Consider the following 19,953-nt stretch of genomic DNA (forward strand, 5'->3'; position numbering starts at 1 on the left):
AGCCATTGGCATGCATCTACAGGAGCTGAGCAGGGCTGTTGGACAAGGGCATTGTGGACATTTGTAGGGTCACTGGGAGCACGAAACACAGTGAGGTAGCAAATGAGAAGCTCACTTCCTAAGTGAAGCCTTGGAGACCAACTCAGTCGGCCTTCGGAGATTCTGGCCAGAGGGTTTGAAATCATCCCACAGCCATTTCTGAGAGGCTCACAGTCCCTGCCCCCAGTGAGGATGGGGCAGATCTGGATTCATGCATCACTTCTCCATCCCCTCTCACCTCCACCTTCTTCCACAAAGACAATCTCCTTACATCCTGAGGCACACTCTCCCTCCTGCAAGCAATCTCTCCTGAGCATCTTCCCCCTCCACACATACAACGTCCCCTTCTTTACTACCTCCATGGTGAAGGGGCCAGTGCCCCAGTGCAGAACTTGACCCACAGCCCCCTCTATTCCTAGTCCCTGATGGAGCTCCTGGATCCCTAGTGGGGAAAGAAAGAGTTCAGAATGTACACTTTAGGGCACAAACAGGATCAGAGAGGCACTACTTTGCCCTCCTGGAAATTAAGCCCAAATCATGCCTCAGGGGTGACGGGGGAGGAAGAGGACAGTCACTCCCGGGCAGCTGCTCCTGGCCTTCCTCAGGAGACAACCCCTGTCCTCTCAGAGCACCCCATCCACAGCATACAGAGAAAATGCACTACCCCCCGCCCTGAAGGTCACTGCAAGGCCCTCAGTCACACATCATAAAGATGCTGTCCTGTGCACCACTGAGCTGTCAGGAAGCACTTGGGCCCACAGGATCTGTCTTTTATTTATTTATTTATTTATTTATTTATTTATTTATTATTTATTTTTACAGGATCTGTCTTTTATTTATTTATTTATTTTTTACAGGATCTGTCTTTATCCTCAGCTGTGTGACAGCCAATTCCACCAACGGGAGGTAATGCTCAGGGGTAGAGTCACTGTGCAGTCCTCCTATGGTGGCACAGCTCAGGTGCATTCTCTGAGCTGTGCTTCCACTTCACCTGCTGCCCAACCACTCAGGGGCTCAGGTGGCCTTGTCTATACATTTTTAAAAATACATTTTTATTTATTTCAGAGAGGAAGGGACGGAGAGAGAGAGAGAGAGAGAGAGAGAGAGAGAGAGAGAGAGATCAATGATGAGAGAGAATCATTGATCAGCTGCCTCCTGTACACTCCCTATTGGGGATCGAGTCTGCAACCTGGGCATATACCCTGACTGGGACATGAACCGTGACCTCCTGGTTCATAGGTCAACACTTAACTACTGAGAAACACTGGCCAGGATCTATACATTTTTTAAGACACATCTTCCAAAAAGCACTGCAAGGGAAGATGGATGTGTGAGCTTCTAATGGGGGAAGCGGTCCAGGCCCTCCTTGATTTGGTCATGCAGTTGTCCTTTGTCTGATGGAAGTTCTTTCCTAGTGAGCTCTATTCCCCTCGGAGCCTCAGCCTCCAAGCGTTGAACTTCTTTCTGTGCAGGCCTGTGAGCGAGTGGGCCACAAGGGCCAATTCTGAAGAAATGACCAGACAACAGGCCACTTCAAACCCATTAGGGTAATGAAAATCATGACCTGGTGGGGAAGGCAGCTCAGCCGCATTCAGGCATTCGGTCCTATTTCTAAAGATGGGGCTGACGAATAAACAAGAATAGTGGGGCAGGGAAGAAGAGCCTTGGATCCTGAGGGAAACCCCAAGACCACCCAAAAGAAAGGACTTTAAAATGCTGACTGTGGATCTTCTATGAGGAAGCAGTTGCTCTCCTGCCATCTGTGAGCAGGAGGTTCACACAGGGATTCTGGCATCAAAGGAACTAAGAGTCTAAGCAGAAATGACCTTCTTTTCCGTGGAGGAGGCAACAAAAGAAAAGTGCCCCACCCTATGCTGTCCTTGCTCCCTTAATGCCCACGAAATGATCTGTGTCTGGCTCTCCCACCTCCTAGGGGCCTACGGGTAAATAAACAGACTTTATTAGATGCCTACTGTATGCCAAAAATGTTCTGAGGCTACACTGAGATCGATGTTCCCCATACATTGATCTGAGTGTATCCTGAAAACAAAGCCATCAGGTACATAATGCTATTCCATTTTACAAATGAGGAGTCAGATAAGGTGTCTGAGGTCACATAACCGATAGGTGGCACAACTGGCCTTCACAGGCAGGCTCACCTGCATCCAAACCCAGACTGTGAGCCCCCCATTGCATCCTGGCACTCAGGTGGGGGGTGCTCTCTGGGCCTCTCAGCCCTGCAGTGGAAGCCCCTGGGGCAGAGGGGTGGACACGGGGTCCAGGCCCACCCAGGACTCTCTCTCCTGAGACCCTGAATCTTGGGCAAGAGGCACACATGAAAGAGTCGGTGCAGATGCTCGGCTGAGGCTTCTACTTGGGGGCTGCCCACCCTTTCCTGCAGCCTGGACCTGGGAGCTGCCCTGCATGCTCCCTTCCCACGCCTCTTCCTCAGCAGGCACTCCGCCTCTGTGAGCCCCTGCGTTCCTTCCACTATTTCCCCTTTCCGTCTCAATCTGCCTGAGTGACTTTCTGCTGCTAGTGACCAAGGAACGCTCATTTGTTCGCCATCCATAGGGTCTCCCTCCCTCGCCTCTGCTCCCAGAACAGTGCAGACCCACAAGGCCAGCCCTCATAGCCGTCTCCCTCCTCCTGCACCAGCTGGGCCGTCCCAGGCTATAAACACTTAGGAAGAATGAAATGAGAACACCACGTGCCGGAGTGGCCTTGAGCAATCTAGATTAAGAGATAAAGGAAAAGTGGGGATATTTCCATGTGTTTTGGTCATAACCAATCCTATCTACAATTTAGCAAGGGCAGCTCTCTCTGTCTATGCCACCAGCCCAACGAGGGTGGAAGGCACACATGAGGATGGGACGGCAGGTTCATGGCAGGGCATGCCTGTGCCACCTCTCACAGCTGGGGACAGCCCAGCTTTGGGGTAGCACACGGAACCTCTGTGAGACCTCAGGAGGAAACACCGAGAGGCTCGGTGGTCAAAGGAGAGAGAAGACATGCAGAGAGACACGTGTGTGGAGGCGAGACTCCCAGACCAGGGAGCCGTAGGGGAGTGCCCAGGTCTACATAGCTCCCAAACCCTCCTCAATGTAGGCAATTTAGGTATTGGAACAAATCAACAAACGACAAGTGCTGGAGAGGATGCGGAGAAAAAGGAGCCCCGTGCACTGCTGGTGGGAATGCAGACTGGTGCAGCCACTGTGGAGAACAGTATGGAGTTTCCTCAAAAAACTAAAAATGGAACTCCCATTTGGCCCAGTGATCCCACTTCTAGGAATATATCCCAAGAAACTAGAAACACCAATCAGAAAAGATATATGCACCCCTATGTTCATAGCAGCACAATTCACCATAGCTAAGATTTGGAAAGAGCCTAAATGCCCATCAGCAGATGAGTGGATTAGAAAACTATGGTACATCTACACAATGGAATACTACGCTGCTATAAAAAGAAGGAATTCTTACCATTTGCAGCAGCATGGATGGACCTGGAGAGCATTATGTTAAGTGAAATAAGTCAGGCAATGAAAGAAAAATACCACATGATCTCACTCATTTATGGGAAATAAAGAACATTATAACCTGATGAACAAAAAGATAGATACAGAGGCAGTAGAGCACCGAACAGACTGTCAAATTACAGCAGGAAGGCTGGGGAGTGTTGGGGAGGGGGGAAAGAGATCAACCGAAAGACTTGTATGCATGCATATAAGCACAACCCATGGACACAAGACACTGCGGGGGGGGGGGCGGTGGGATGAGGGCATGCGACAGGGTGTAGGGGAGGCTGGGGGAAGGTCAATGGGGAAAAAAAGGAGATATATGTACTACTATATGTAATACTTTAAACAATAATATATATATATAATTTAGGGATTGCAACAGAATGCACAGGAAGTGTACAGAGGGTTGAGGAGGCTTTTCAGGAAGAATATTTATGCACCATTTCCCTGTAGGAAAACATTTCTGACTGAGTGGCAAGTACCCCAAGGCATCAGGCAGGACCGGATCTGATTCATGGGAAAGGGACCTTGGCCAGGTCCAAACCAAATGCTAATGACTTCCAATCATTGGCCTTGGAGCCAACTCAGAACTCAGCAGAGCCAAGCCCTGGCCAGAGTTAAGCCTAAGATGATCAAGGAGAAAAAGCCAAGAGGTAAAAACATGGGGAAAACAGAAAGGAAGTAAGGATAAAGTCTAACTGCAAGAAGGGGCCAACACCTGAGTCAAGAAGCTGCCCCGTGCCGGCTGGCGGGCTCCTGGACAGTGGAATTCAGGAAGCACAATGTCACGGTGGCAGCTTTTTTTACAGCTTTTACTACCCCTTCTCTGTAACAGTCCTCTAACAGACTTGTGACTCTGACTCTACAACTCACCCAAACATATTTATAAAATGAGCTGAATTCCACGTGCTCCTTTAGTAAGGGCTTCGTTTGTCCTTTCTTCCCTCACCCCCATCTAACACTCACTGGAGGATCTGGTATGGGCTGAACCCCATGCAGGCATGGGGGAAATTTCAGGGTTTCACAGGCGGGGGTGGAGGGGGAGTGACAGGCAAGTGAAGCAACCTCAGTTGCATTATGGACTGTTTTGAGGGATACCCAAAGTGTGGTAGGATCAGAGTGGAGGGGGCCATACATTGTGCCTAGAAAATGGAGAAAGTTCCCAGAAGAGGTGAGATTAAAGCTGGACTGTGAAGAATGAATATAGATTCTTCAAGTAAAAAGCCAGGAGGGGAGACTATTGAGGGGAGCTCAGCAGTGAGATCCATCTGGGCTTGTGTCCCTACAGTCAGATGCTGTGGCAAACTCAATGCCCCGGAGAATGGTTACATGAAGTGCTCCAGCGACGGGGGTAATTACAGAGCCACCTCTGAGTTCTGCACTGCTGGCTATGAGCTACAGGGGAGCCCTGTCCAAGTATGTCCATCCAACCTGGCTTGGTCTGGCAGGGAGCCCACCTCTGCAGCCATGAATGTCAACGTGGGCATCAGAGCAGCAGCTGCACTTCTGGATCAGCTCTATGAGAAAAGGAGACTCATCACTGTGACTACACTCACAGCCCGAAACCTCCTCTAGAGGCTGCAGCTGGGAATGCTATAGCAAGCACCGGGCAGCCTGGATCTCCGACGTATCACCGTGGTAGATCTGGTGGGCGTGTGCCCGACCCTCGACCCTCATCATCAGGATAGGAGCGGAGATTATGCCTCTGGCCCTCGCTCTGCAGCTCAGGTTGTCGCTGAGAATCCCTCCCTGTTTCTTCAGCATGGTGTTTGTAGATAAGCACGGCACGGACAGGACCGCTATGTCTCCCTGGTGACACCTGTGGGACACGTTCAACCTGACAGACACGTTCCCCTTGAGAAAGTAGGAGATGGTCCTGTAAGCTGAAATGGGCCAGACCTGTAACTCCTGATGTGATGGGTCCCCTCTTCTCTTTCTGCAGAGTGCTAGGCACACGAAAGGCCTAAAAAATATCCTTGATGTACAGATTTTTATTTGGAATTTTTAACGTCAATTTTATGATGACCTTTCTTTGCACTTAAAAACTAGCACAATGTTTTTTGTACTTTGAAGTGTTCCAAAAACTGATATGACTATATTTACTATTTCTGACTCTCTTTACTCCAGATGGCTGGTTAATTTTGTAGAGAAATTAGAAACCACAATCATACACATGCTTTCAATATGTTATTCAGTGTGACAGGTAACTTTTCTTCAATCTTTTTTTCATAAAACTTTTACTAATAAAATATTTTGGAGCAAAAAGAAAGACAGGAGGGGAGAGACATTTCAAGCAAAGGAATGACACATGGGTGCTGATTGAGAAACAGTCACCCTATAGGGCGTAGGAGAAATGGGTCAAGAGAGGAAAGCAGGAATTAAATTGACGCATGCCAACACAGACTGCACATTTGATCCTGAAGACCATGGAGAAGGCTTTTAGATCACTCATCGCTTTGCTCCAATCCTGAGAAGGCATGGAAAGGATGAAGGGTGATGAGGGTCTGAAGAAGGCAGTGGTGGTGGTAGAGGGAGGGCTCAGTCAGCACATGAAAGACAGGATAAGAGAACTAATGGACTGGAGAGAGAGAGACGAGGGAGGAGGAGAACCCTGAGAGAAGTAACAGAGAAGGTAAATGTGACAAGTAGTTCCATTTATCATCTGAGCCATGGTGCCCTGATATGTGGTCAAACATTAATCTGGATGTGTATGTGAGGATTTCTGAAATGATATTAACATTCAAACAGGTGGATTTAGAGTACAGCAGACTGTCCTCCATAATCAGTTGAAGGCCTGAATAGAACAAAGAGAATTTCCCAAACAAGGGAGGATTCTCCAGCAGACTGCCCTTGGACTTGATCTGCAACATCAGCCCTTCCTGGTTCTACAGCACCCGGCCTTTGGACTCAAACTAGAACATTGGCTGTCCTAGGTCTCCAGCTTGCTGAATCACCCTGAAGATTTTGTACTTGCCAGCCTCCATAATCATATGAACCAACTGCTTAAAATAAATCACTTTAAAAAAAATATCTTTTTTATTGATTTCAGAGAGGAAGGGAGAGGGGGAGAAAGATACAAACATCAATATTGAGAGAGAATCATTGATTGGCTGCCTGCATACCCTCTACTGGGGATCGAATCTGCAACCCAGGCATATGCCCTGACCGGATATCGAACCGTGACCTCATTTACCCTAGTATAAGTCGATGCTCAACCACTGAGCCATGCCGGCCGGGCATAAATCACTTTTTATATACATACTAGAGGCCCGGTGCATGAAATTCGTGCATGAGGAGGGTGTGTCCCTCAGCCCAGCCTGCACCCTCTCCAATCTGGGACCCCCTCAAGGGATGTCCAACTGCCCATTTAGGCCCGATCCAGTCGGACATCCCTCTCACAATCCAGGACTGCTGGCTCCCAACTGCTCACCTGCCTGCCTTCCTGATTGCCCCTAACCACTTCTGCCTGCCAGCCTGATCACCCCCTAATCACTCCCCTGCCAGCCTGATTGATGCCTAACTGCTCCCCTGTCAGCCTGTTTGCCCCTAACTGCCCTCCCCTGCAGGCCTGGTCACCCCTAACTGCCCTCCCCTGCAGGCCTAGTCCCCCCCAACTGCTCTCCCCTTCAGGCCTGGGTCCCCCGCAACTGCCCTTCCCTGCAGGCCAGGTCGCCCCCAACTTCCCTCCTCTGCTGGCCTGGTCACCCCTAACTGCCCTCCCTTGTAGGCCTGGTCCCTCCCAACTACCCTCCCCTGCTGGCCTGATCACCCACAACTGCCCTCCCTTGCAGACCTGGTCCCTCCCAACTGCCCTCCCCTGCTGGCCATCTTGTGGTAGCCATCTTGTGTCCACATGGGGGCAGCCATCTTGTGTGCTGGAGTGATGGTCAATTTGCATATTATTCTTTTATTAGATAGGATAGAGGCCTGGTGCATGGGTGGGGGCCAGCTGGTTTGCCCTGTCCCGGATCAGGGTGAGGGTTCCCTTGGGGCGTGGGGCCGCCTGGGTGAGGGGCCTGTGGTGGTTTGCTGGCTGGCCACGCCCCCTGGTGACCCAAGTGGAGGCCCTGGTATCTGGGATTTATTTATCTTCTATAATTGAAACTTTGTAGCCTTGAGCAGAGCCAAGCCTTCTGCTTGCTCCGCGGCTGCAGCCATTTTTGTTGGGATTTATTTATCTTCTATAATTGAAACTTTGTAGCCTTGAGTGGAGGCCTGGGCCTGGCAGTGTGTGTGGAAAGCTTGGCTTCCTCCATTGCCAGGGAAACGCAAGCCTCCTGCTCACTCCATGGCTGCAGCCATCTTGGTTGGGTTAATATGCATACTCACTCCTGATTGGCTGGTGGGCATGGCTTGTGGGTGTAGCAGAGTGACGGTTAATTTGCATATTACTCTTTTATTAGATAGGATAATTGAAACTTTGTAGCCTTAAGCAGAGGCCAAGGCAGGCCAGGGCTGTGGAAACTTGGCTTCCTCCATCACCGGGGGCAACTCAAGCCTCCTGCTCTCTCTGTGGCTGCAGCCATCTTGGCTGGGTTAATTTGCATACTCGCTCCTGATTGGCTGGTGGGCATGGCTTGTGGGTGTAGCAGAGGTATGGTCAATTTGCTTATTACTCTTTTATTAGATAGGATATCTTTATAAAGATACATGTCTATAAATATATATATCTTTTTAAAAAATTGTTGACACTATTACAGATGTCCCCCATTTCCCCTCCTTTGCCCACCTCTACCCAGCCCCCAATGCCCCCTCCCAAGATATGTATAATAATAAAAGGGTAATATGCTAATTAGACCGGATGTCTTCTGGACATCATTCTGGATGTCCTTCATGACAAAGCTGGGGCCCAAGGGAAGCCGGCCCGGGTCCCGGGTGCTAGAGGGAAGCCGGTGCTGGCAGCTGGGGGAAGGAAGGCCTACTCCTGCATGTATTTTCATGCATCAGGCCTCTAGCATCTTTATAAAGATACATATAATCTCTTTATGTAAGATATATTTATTGGTTCTGTTTCTCTGGAGAACCCTGACAGTGAGGAACAGGTCTGCCAGCCTCCAGAGTAAGCAAGGAGGCAAACACCACAGCCCACTGCTGTCTTCATGACCACCCCCAACATACGTGTGCTCAGAGTCAACACACACAGACAACAGCCCACTCTGGCCAGGTCCTGTGCCACTGTCTCCACCTTACTGTGCCATTTCATCCAGGAGCTGCCTGGGTACCTCCTCTCAGATGTCCCATAGTCATGTCACAGTGAATAGGTCATAATAAACCTCTTCTCCCCCATTATAGCAAATAGCACCACTGAACTGTCCAAGTCAAAAATCTGGGTGTCATCCAGAACTGGAGAGTCATCTTCTCTCTCCCTCATTCCCCACTACTCAGTCGTCCTCTGAGTCCTGCCAATGTAACCTCTAAAGTACACATCTACTTCATCAAGTCTTTCCACTGCCTCCACCACCATGCCCTTAGCCCAAGCACTGGTGACACCTGGCCTAGACCATTGCAATAACCTCCTAACTGGCTTCCTCACTTCCTCGACCCCCACTTTCCTTTCAGGCACTTCTCCAAGTCCACTCTCCATATGCATTAGCCAGAGCTTTGAAAACATAAATTAGACAATGTTACTTCTTTATTTTCAACCCAGCAACAATTTCCCACTGCTTTTTGGATGAAATACACACTCCAAGAGGGCCGGGCCACATGGACCTGAGCCACTTCTCCCACATTATCTCATCATGCCCTCACCTGCTTGCTTCAGACACTGACCCTTCCCAGCTCCTAGATGACACCCCAACCTCTTGACTGCCTAAGAATCAACTTGCTATTCTGAGGGACACTGGAGCATCTTGGGATGCCTGGCTTCTCATCACACAAATCTTGTCAGTGTCCTCTTCCCAAAGAAGCTTCCCCTGGTCTCCCTTTCTAAAGAATATCTTAACAGCCCTAACCGGTTTGGCTCAGTGGATAGAGCATCGGCCTGGGGACTGAAGGGTCCCAGGTTCGATTCCGGTCAAGGGCATGTACCTTGGTTGTGGGCACATCCCAGTGAGGGGTTTGTAGGAGGTGGCTGATAGATGTTTCTCTCTCATTGATGTTTCTGACTCTCTATCCCTCACCCTTCCTCTCTGTAAAAAATCAATAAAATATATATTTTTAAAAAAGAATATCTTAATATCAGCACCCCTTTAGCCCTCTACCAAAGGACCCTGTTCACGCCGCCATAGCTCTTATCATAATTTACAGTTATCATTTATTTATTGGTTTACCTGTTTTAGTTCATTTGTCTTCTCTACCCTAACCTGGGCACCTGGAATGGAAATTCCATCAGAGCACAGATTTTGTTTTGTTCACCTCTGTGCCCCCCAAATATAACAGTAAATATTTTTGAATGAAGAATAAAACCTACACTTGGAATTACTGTGCCATTATTAAAGAGTAGCTCAGCCCTGGCCAGTGTACTCAGTTGGTTGAACGTCATCTTGTGCACTGAAAGATCACCGGTTCGATTCCCGGTCAGGGCACATACCCAGGTTTCGGGTTTGATCCTGGTCAGGGTGCATGCTAGAGGCAACTGATCGATTTTTCTCTCAACATTGATGTTTCTCTCTCTCAAAAAAAAAAAAAAAATCAATAAAAACATATTCTTTAAAAAAAAAAAGAATAATTCATTGAAGCCCAGAAAAGTTCAATAACTCACACAGTTCTAATTGGCAGATCCAGGACTCAAGTCCAGGCCTGTCTTATTCCAGAAGACCTGCTTCTATTACTCTCCATGGGTTTCTATGTGAAACAATCTCTACGGTGCCCCTCTCAGCTTTAAAAGATCCTCTAGAAATACAGTGTTTACTAAACACAAACATTTTCGGAATACCGGTGAGGGTCAGGTATCCTGCTGAGTGGACAGTAGACATTAAGTCAGATGGAGCTATTTCCCAGGAGGTGGGCAGTATAGGTGTGTGATCCAGGAAGACATGTGGACAGGGCTGTGTCCAGCTCAGGGCCAGAAACAGAAACTGTCTATTTTTCAGGTAAATACCTTTTAGCTGTTTTACTTGTTGTTCTGGACTATTCAGAAAATGTGCCTGGCCGGTGTGGCTCGGTGGTTGAGTGTTGACCCATGAAAAAGGAGGTCATGGTTCTAATCCAGTCCAGGGCATACGCTAGGGTTTCAGGCTTGATCCCCAGTGGAAGGCGTGCAGGAAGCAGCCAGTCAATGATTCTCTCTCATCATTGATGTTTCTCTCTTTCCCTCTCCCTTCCTGTCTGAAATCAATAAAAATATATTTTTTAAAAAAGAGAGAAAATGCAAATAAGAAAAAAAAATGAAGGGCACTTATAATGCAATCACCCACTGTTCACATTGTGATGTTATTTTGCTTTAAAATCAGTTTTCTCCCTATTGAAAAGCTGTGGCTGTATTTCCTCTATAAAGGTCTCCCTGTGTTATTTTCAATGTTTTTGCTACTACAGGTGATGCTCTGATAAACATCAACGTACAAGCACCTTTACACAGCTGTCAGAATATATAAAGAGCCTAGGAGTGAAAGTGCTGGCAGAAAGTTTGTACTTTTCAAATTTTTGTTTATAAGCCAAACTTCCCTCCAGAAAGATGGAAACAATTTAAACTTTATCAATCTGATTGCTGAAAACTGATCTTACTAGGTATTTCCACAATTATTCATGACATGGACCATCTTCTAAAGTGCCCAGAGCAGTGCCTGGAGCAGAACAGGTGCTCTGTAAGTATTCACTGAAGGGAAGTGTCACCATTTGTATTTTTCTACTGGGGACTCCATATATTCACATCCTTCGCCTATTCTTCCACAAAAGTATTTGGCTTTCCTTATTCTTTTGCGAAAACACTTTTTATCTCATGACTATGAACCATGTGTTTGTTATTTATGTTGAACTTTGTGTTTTACTGCCCTTGATTTGAACTTCTGTGTGCTTTCCAGTAAATTTTTAAAATATTAATTATCCTCTTCAATTCCTGCTAGAATTCTATAGAATTTAATGAATATAGTGGGCTCCCTCTGGTGGTCACAAGAAAATCCCTGGATCCCAGTGGTTAGTACATAGTTAAACCTTGAGACTTCTATTTACAGGACACGGTACATTTTTATAATTAATAGATTCCGAGTGGCTAGACGAAGCCTTAAGAGAAGACTTCTAATTATTTTCTTCCATTCATCAGTGGGTCTACAAAGTGGTTCGAAAGGCCACTGTCCAAAATCATGCTTATATGTCTTGCCTGCCAAATCCCTCTTGGGGATTTCCTGTGTCTACTGGGGCATCGACCTTCCCCCAGGCTTGTAGCCTTGGGCACTTCTGTCCACTCCCAAGCCCATCCATCCTGTTTGTGAGTTCTGCCCACCACATGGTCCAGGGACTGTGACAGCTGCTCCCTGCCATCAATTCTCATGGCCCTCATTCAAGTTCTCGTGACCTCTCCTCCAATGAAGTCATTAGCAGACAATAACCATCTCTCCTTCACATGCCCAACACCATTCTAGGGTCAGGGGACATGATAGGGAACAAGATAAGGTCCCCACCCTCAGCACCCTCTCAGTGAGTTTCTCTGCTGGAACCAAATCTGCAATCCTGATCTGAGGTGATCTCTCCCTCCCTTTAGTCTCTGTAGGACTTTCCTCTTCATACTCTTTCTGTTCTCAACATATTGTAGTTCTTCTGTGCTGTTGTCCTCCAACGGCCAAGATCTGCAATCCCTCTAACAACCTTTGTCAAGAGAGCCCCCAGGACAATTACAGAATAGGGAACAGAGAGATGAGTGAATGAATAAATGAATGAATGAATGAATGGACGAACAAATATCTATGCATGGTAGAGAGGAAACTGAGACCATTCTCTAGAGAATTCTAGCCCTCCCCCCAAAAATCAGACACACAAACTATTTCCTTCCTTTTTGCACAGCCTGACATGTATAACTGAACTATCATTACGCTACTTAAATTTACCATAAACTCAAGTCAACTAGGATTCAATACATAAAAAAGTATCATTTTAAAAATTCTACAAATAAGAAATAATTGGAAGGGGGATAACAATTTCCAGCATCAAAGTACTAGGAAAATATACTCCCTTCGCTAAGCTCTTTCCCAAGCCAATGGCTTGAACAAATAGGCTGAATGCAAGCAGTTTCTACCAAGTCTGTTCTGTTCTGTAACATTCCCACAAGCTGTCGATGGATGTATCAGGGTCTGTGTCATTTCCACGTTGTGCTTTGTGCTCTCCTAGGTAGATTTTCACTCCTCAGCTCAAACTCCCAAACACTTTGCAGAGCAGTGAAACTCTAACTCTGATTAATCTGTCTCTTAATTTCTGGAAGGTCACCCTGCACTGCAAGCACAGTGAACTTCATGTGGAAACCACACGCAATGTCGCTGGTCTATTATATAAGGATACAAAAAAGGCACAACACGGAAATGGAGGGTATCACCACAGTGACGAAAAGTTCTGAACATTTCCAAGGCAGGTCGAGCCTGGTTAGAAACAGTGAGTTGTGTGAAGGGGCTTTGCATGTGGCCTCTGGAGGCCATGAGTGCCCGACAGGAGTCCCCAGGCTACACAGTCTCTTTTCTTTCTGGTTCTCTCACTCCAGTGCTCTGTCACCAGCCTTTTCTCACCCACATCCCAGAAGGACATTCCAATAAAGCCTGCCAAGCCTTTGTTCTTTCCCCCCAGAATAGTCCCAGCCAAACACCAACTCTGAATTTCCTCTCCCTACCTCTCTGACAGTCCCGACTGACGTCAACGAAAATGAAGAAGGTAACGGGCCGCACATGGTGGATCTGCACTGGCCTGGGGGCAATGGATCTGGCTTAAGAGTGACCACAACTGACTCTCAAGAAGCAGTGCCAGGCCCTGTTCTGAACCCTCTATATGTATTTACTCATTCAATCCTTGCAACGATCCTTTAAGATAGATGCTATCAGAAACCCCATTTCACAGATGAAACACTGAGGCATACAGGGGATAAATGACTCATCCGAGGTCATGGAGGTAGTGACAGAGAATTTGAACCAGGCAGTCTGGGTTGAGAGTCCAAGTGCTTTCCCACGGGGCCATGCTGCCTGTTGGACAAGTTCAACAGCAGGAGAAGACTGTGTGCTTCAGTGGCTAGCCAACTGTCCCTGAAGCAGGACTGACATGGTCACCTCCCATCTGTGTCTACGCAGCTGTATCATTTTCTCTTCTGGGAAGAGCACCCTAAAATTCTTAGGGCAACCCCCTCCCCCATTCTCAGTCCACATTCTGGCAGCATCAACACCAACCCCCATCCAAGAAAGGTCACATGACCTAGACCTAGCTGATCAGTGCATCCATGCTCCAGGCACAGTAATTAGTTCAGAGATAGGCACCTGCCCCAAACCAAGACATTCCGGGTCAATTCTGGGATGTTTTATTTAATTGTGGTAAAATACATACAAAACTATGTATTTTTACCATTTGAACTTTTGAAAAGTGCACAATTCCATGGCGTTTGCTACATTCTTAATGTGTACAACCATTACCACTACTGAACATCTCCAGCACTTTCCCATCTTTCCAAACAGGCACTCTGTACCCGTTCAACAATAGCCCCCTGAGTTACTTTGCTAGGGCTGCCATAACAAAGTACCATAGTCTGGGTGGCTTCAATAAGAGAAATGTATTTTTTCATAGTTCTGGAGACTGGAAGTCCAAGATCAAGGTGTTGGCAGGGTGGGTTCCTTCTGAGGCCTCTCCCCTGGGCTGGTCTTCGTCTGTGCATATATGTGTCCTAATCTCCCCTTCTTATAAGGACACCAGTCATATTGGATTGGGGTCCACTTTAATGACCTCATTCTAACTCAATTACCTCTTTAAAGACTATATTTCCAAATACAGCTACTTTCTGAGGTACTGGGGGTTAGGAATTCAACACGTGAATTTTGAGGACACAATTCAGCCCAGAACACTTCTCCATTCCCTGCTGCTGGGACTTTTGAGAAGCAGAGCGCTCTGTTGGGGTTGCTGAGAAGGAGTGACCTACCTGTGGAGCTGTTTGGGGCCACCTTCAGGCCCCGAGGAGAGACTGTCTGAAAATGACAGAGAAGAGCTTAGAGAGGGAGGGAGAGGCCCTGAGCCTGACACACCTGATTCTGGCTCTGCCTCTGACCTTTTCATTTCCAGTTACATGAGTTAATAATTTCCCTTTTTTTGATTTATTAATGTAGCATGATCAGAACATTAATTAGTGTTCCGAGGTTTCTGATAAAAGAGTTAGTTAATGCAACCACCTTTTACACCAGAGTGGCCCACATCTCCAGGACGTGCAGGATGGGACACAAGGCAGCTGTTCACGTGGATTCAGGCTCCAAAGTGCCAGCTCGGAGCCATCCTTTGGAACTTCAGAGCCCAGTGAGGCGGGGTGTTGCCGGAGTCTCCCACAGATCAGGCTCCAGGGCCACCCCCACTCCCAGCCCCTCCTGCAAGGTTTCAGGATTATTGCTCTGAGGGCCACCTTCCCCAACATGCTATGGGCTCCTGTCCTCCAGCCCAATGTCGCCCAGCCCTGCAGCATGCCTGGCTTGTGATGGGCTTCAGGACAAAGCACGGGGAAGCAGATGACAGGGCGAGCAGCAGCCCTCCTTCCCTCCACAAGTTCCCTGGAGGACAGTCTTTAAGAACATAGGACAAGAAACAAACCAGTGTCCCTGCGGGGTCTGGTCACATTCCTCAGAGGACAGCCCGAGAACTAGACAGGATTCCATCATTCAACCCCAACAAGGCAGCACCTGCTCTCCGGTATGGGACGGAGTCAGACCATCTCAAATGGAAATTGCAAACTGAAAAAAGCAACACAGGGACAGCAACCTATGAGAGCATTTGTTTAAAAACAGGAAGGAAGCTACTGGCTGAAATGTCCATAAACTCTCAAAAATCAGGCTGTCTTACCATAGCCACTAGCCACACATGGCGATTTAAACTAAAATTAATTAAAATTAAATAAAAATTCAGTTTGTCAGTTTCAAGGGCTTGATAACCATGAGCAGCTAGTGGGGCCACCAACTGGACAACTGGACGATGTGCATTTCTATCATCTCACAAAGTCCTGTCAGCCAGTGCTGCTCTGGAAGACTCTGCCACCTGGTAACAGCTCCTGGGCAGGGGGCAGGAGAATGGTGGTGGTGGGGGGGGTGGGGGGGGTATTTTTCACATGTAATCTTTGGTAGGCCTTGAATTTTTTTTAACACATTGTATATTATTTCCTACTGAAAGTTAAACATTTTAAAACTTCAAACATTTTAAAGCATTTATTTATTTATTTTAAAATATATTTTATTGATTTTTTTACAGAGAGGAAGGGAGAAGGATAGAGAGTTAGAAACATTGATGAGAGAGAAACATCAATCAGCTGCCTCCTGCACACCTCCTACTGGGGATGTGCCCGCAACCAAGGTACATGCCCTTGATCGGAATCGAACCTGGGACCCTTGAGTCTGCAGACCAACGCTCTGTCCACTGAGCCAAACCGGTTAGGGCCATTTTTAAGCATTTAAATACGCATAAGAAGGTGTTGGAATACGGAAGGGACATGGCTCAGTTGCAGGGTCTAAAGCCTGGGAGTGTCTGTGGAAGGCAGAGAAGAGTTTAGGGGCAGCTGTGAGAACAAGCAGCCTCAGGCGCCTCCCAGGGTGCAGCCGCACACCTGATCCACACTCGCACCTCATTCATGCTCACACTCGGGTGCGGGAAGCTCCTCTGTCCCCCCCATTTCAATCCTCTCAGAAACCTTGTAAGGTCCTCAGGACAATTATTATTCCCATTTGTTTTCATTTCCTAAGGCTGCTGCAACAAATTAGCACAAACTGGGTGGTTTAAGATGATGGAAATTTCTCATCTCCAGTTCTGAAGGCCAGAAACCCAAAGTCAATGCATTGGCAGGATGGGTTCCTTCTGGAGGCTCTGAGGGAGACTCCCTCCCATGCCCCTCCAGCTTCTATTAGCTGCTGTCACCTTCCACGGTCCTGGCTTTGTCTGATCTTGCCTCCACCCTCCCAGGGCCTTCCCCTCTGTGTCTCTGTGTCCCAAATCTCTCCCTCCTGTATCTTACAAGGACAATCGTCATTGGGTTTAAGGCCCACCCTAAATCCTGGATGATCTCATTTTGATATCCTTGACTTAATTATATCTGCAAAGACCCTATTTCCAAATAAGGCGGAGATGGGGAGTGTCTGGCCCTCGAAGGTCCTCGAAATCATTTGGTCTGGCCCTGCCAAGGCTTTAGGGGTGAGTTAATTAAATGTTCGACCAAATATAGCAGAGCTAATTTTTTATCTTGATAATTTCGTATGGCCTGCAAATGAGGTTATAAATATCTAAGTGGCCCTTGGCAGAAAAAAGATTCCCACCCCTGAAATAATTACGGGGGTTAGGACTGGGACATATCTTTTAGGGGAACACAATTCAACCCACTAGACCATTTTATAGATGAGGGGTGCAAGGCTTGAGGGCCTCTCACGTGTCCAAGATCACAGGACTACTTCAGGGCCCAGCCCTGCCAGTCCCCCTCCACTGACTCAGGCAGGAGCAACAGCCTGCCCCTCCTCTCAGCCTCATGGCTCCCCCAGAGTGTCGCTTCACAATGGGCAGCACACACAGAAGAGGCGCCCCCCTTCTCTGGCCTCGATTATCAGTCTGCTGCATCCTAGGATCTGACAAAAGATTACACTGTCCTCCAGGCGTGGGAAGGAGCCAGGCCAGGGGGATCTGCGGGTATCTAAGATCAGATGGGACCCAAGCTATGCAAGGGTGGTCTGTGTGTCTGGACTCCCAAAGTCTGCAGGGCAGATCAGAGCCAGAGAGAAAGGGAATGAGTTAAGGCTTCTGGTGTTGGAGAAAAGGCCTCTGTTGGAGAATGTGCCAGCCTCCGGGATTTTGCATCAATGTAGGGCTCTGGTCCAAAAGGCTCAAGTGAGTCTTCCAGCTCAAAGTGACAGGAGAGAAAGTGTAGCAGGCATGGGCATGAGTGTGCATCGGGGCCTGGCCACACTGACCACAGCTGCCAGGATGGCTTGATGGCAGCCACGAGCCCTGGACAACAGCAGCACAGTGCTGACTGCCAGCAGGGCCCCTCCCAGAGAGCAGGGAAGGCCACTGTCCTCTTGTCAGTGGGAACTGGAGGCTTTGACCAGCCTTTCAGCCTCCATAGTTTTCCCTGAGACCCTCTTGGGTCCCCCAAGGAAAAGACAGGACACAAGATTGCCTCTGGGTCATGGGCTTTGACCTATATTTTCTCTATGACCTCAAAAAGCCTATAGAGTTCACTCCAATATTGTCATCATTTTTTGGTGAAGACCCTTATAGTTAATAAGTGGAAGAACAAGGGTTGGACCTGCCTTGGATTTATTCGGGAGCTCGGTGCCCCATCCCTGCCTCCTCCTCCCAGTTCATCTGTCATATGTATTTGGGACTTTCAAGCTTCCTGTCAGCAGCCCACAGCATGAAACCCAGTTCACTTCACCATCCAGGTCATGCCTACAAATAGAAATAGCTGAAACAAAAACTTCACTCCAATAGTTTTATTCAAGTCTATGCTAGTTCAACATTTCAAAACACTGCTGTAACCCACGGAACTGATTTCATATCTTATGAATGCATTGTGCCTCCCAGTTTAAAAACATCCTCAACACTCAGAAAAAGTGTGTGTGGGGGGGATCATTCCTATTTTATACATTTTGCAGATCATCCAAATATTATTTATGAGTCTGGATTTTTTTACCCCATTGAAACACAACTTCTGACTTACTGAACAAATAGTGATGTCATTACTTGTCATATCCTTTTCCTCCTATCAAATCTTGGGGAGGTCCTACTACTAAAAGCTAGCTCAAGCTGGACCATCAGGTCCTCTCCTGCTGGGCCCCCAAAGACTGAGTTTTCACACCAGGAGGTCCACCCTTGCAGACATCCTGGGCATCTCCCAACCTTGAGATGTTGATTATCAGTATGCTTCATTTCTGGACCAGTGAAGGAGGTTGGGAAATGCCATGCAACTTGGCTGATGGAAGGTGTGACAATAAGGTTAAGGGCCACTGGCTCAGCTGCTATGATCTATGTTCTGTCACCTTATCCAACATGGAAAGAAGCCTGGGAAGTATTATGACTTTCCACTCATTCACTGCTTTACACACCATCCTGCGAGAGGTTAATGCTAACACTAAAAATGCCAGGGCTGCAACTACACACCTAAATTCTCAGTCATCGTCTGTGCAAAGCTCCCATGAGAACAACCAGGAAGACCTGATATGAATCAGGATTCGAGCCACATGAGTTAGGAATCAACAAATCCCAGTTCTATTCACAGCCATACTGGTCTACACCACCAAAACCCAAGAGAGAGATGATTATTTGAATAATTCAGACCATGTTTCCTGCTCCCTTCATCTATCTCCACCAAAAGAAATGAAAACAAACAAACAAAAAAAAACCCACACAAAATATTTGGACAGATTATTTATCACGACCTGTCCCCCCCCTCCCACTCCCCCGTAGACCCCCCAAGGTTTGAAATAGAGATAAGGTCACAATGATAATACCCTGTGGCTGGTTCGTGCCTGTTTTTCTATCTTCAGAATGGAATGGCTGGTACTGTCCCAGCATCTATGCCTTTATTATAAGTCATCTCTAATTGTTCTCAGCTCCCCCGCCAATGCCACCATTCCCATCAAACCGAAACAGTTAATCATGCTGTGCTCTTTGACTAATGACATGCCTGCTAGGGAAGAGGTAGGAAGAAAGGCCCCATGATGGGCAACAAGGTACAACATACAGCCCGAGACCCAAGGCAGTCATCTTGACCATGTCCTCGGCAGTTTTGAGCAGACAGAGAGAGAAGCCAGGCCTACAGAAGTCAGGAGCCAGCAAGGATCAAATGTCCACTTACCCGGAGGGCAGACGCATTCCGATGGCGCTTCCCGAACAGTCCGGAGCTTGACTAGTCCCTCCAACTTCTGAAACAAGAAGAAAATGGAGGAGAATGAGGATGAGCTTGAGAAGAGAGAGCGGCAAAATAGAAAAATCAGCAAAAACCAATGTATCAAAAAAAAAAACAAACACAAAAAACTAGATCGACAGTGATGGGGGGTATTTTTGAGAACATTTTTAATAGGTCATTAAGTTCTACAGACAGTTTTGGAATGAGAGAAAAAACAAAAATAAACATGGAGCAATTACTCGGGAGTCCCTGAAAAGAAGGCGGCACATTTCTGCTTTGTTATAACATTTTCAAACACAAATCAAGGAAAGCCAAAATGACCGTGCGGTCCGAGTGAAAGTGGGAGGCTGGGCAGAGCCCTGGTGGCAGCTTTCAGTACTCGGATCACACTGTCCGCCCTGGAAGCCCCCCGGC

At 47.5% G+C, this 19,953-nt stretch overlaps 1 protein-coding gene across 1 annotated transcript in view; it reads right to left on the minus strand.

The window, feature by feature from the left end:
- COL23A1 (collagen type XXIII alpha 1 chain) overlaps positions 1 to 19,953 on the minus strand; it is a 280,949-nt gene that overhangs the window by 241,029 nt on the left and 19,967 nt on the right. The window contains exon 2 of the mRNA XM_080672775.1: positions 19,489 to 19,555. Coding sequence (XP_080528901.1) covers positions 19,489 to 19,555 — 67 coding nt within the window. The remainder of the gene's footprint in view (positions 1 to 19,488; positions 19,556 to 19,953) is intronic.

Source organism: Plecotus auritus (assembly GCF_963455305.1).
Source record: "Plecotus auritus genome assembly, chromosome: 6".
NCBI lineage: Eukaryota > Metazoa > Chordata > Mammalia > Chiroptera > Vespertilionidae > Plecotus > Plecotus auritus.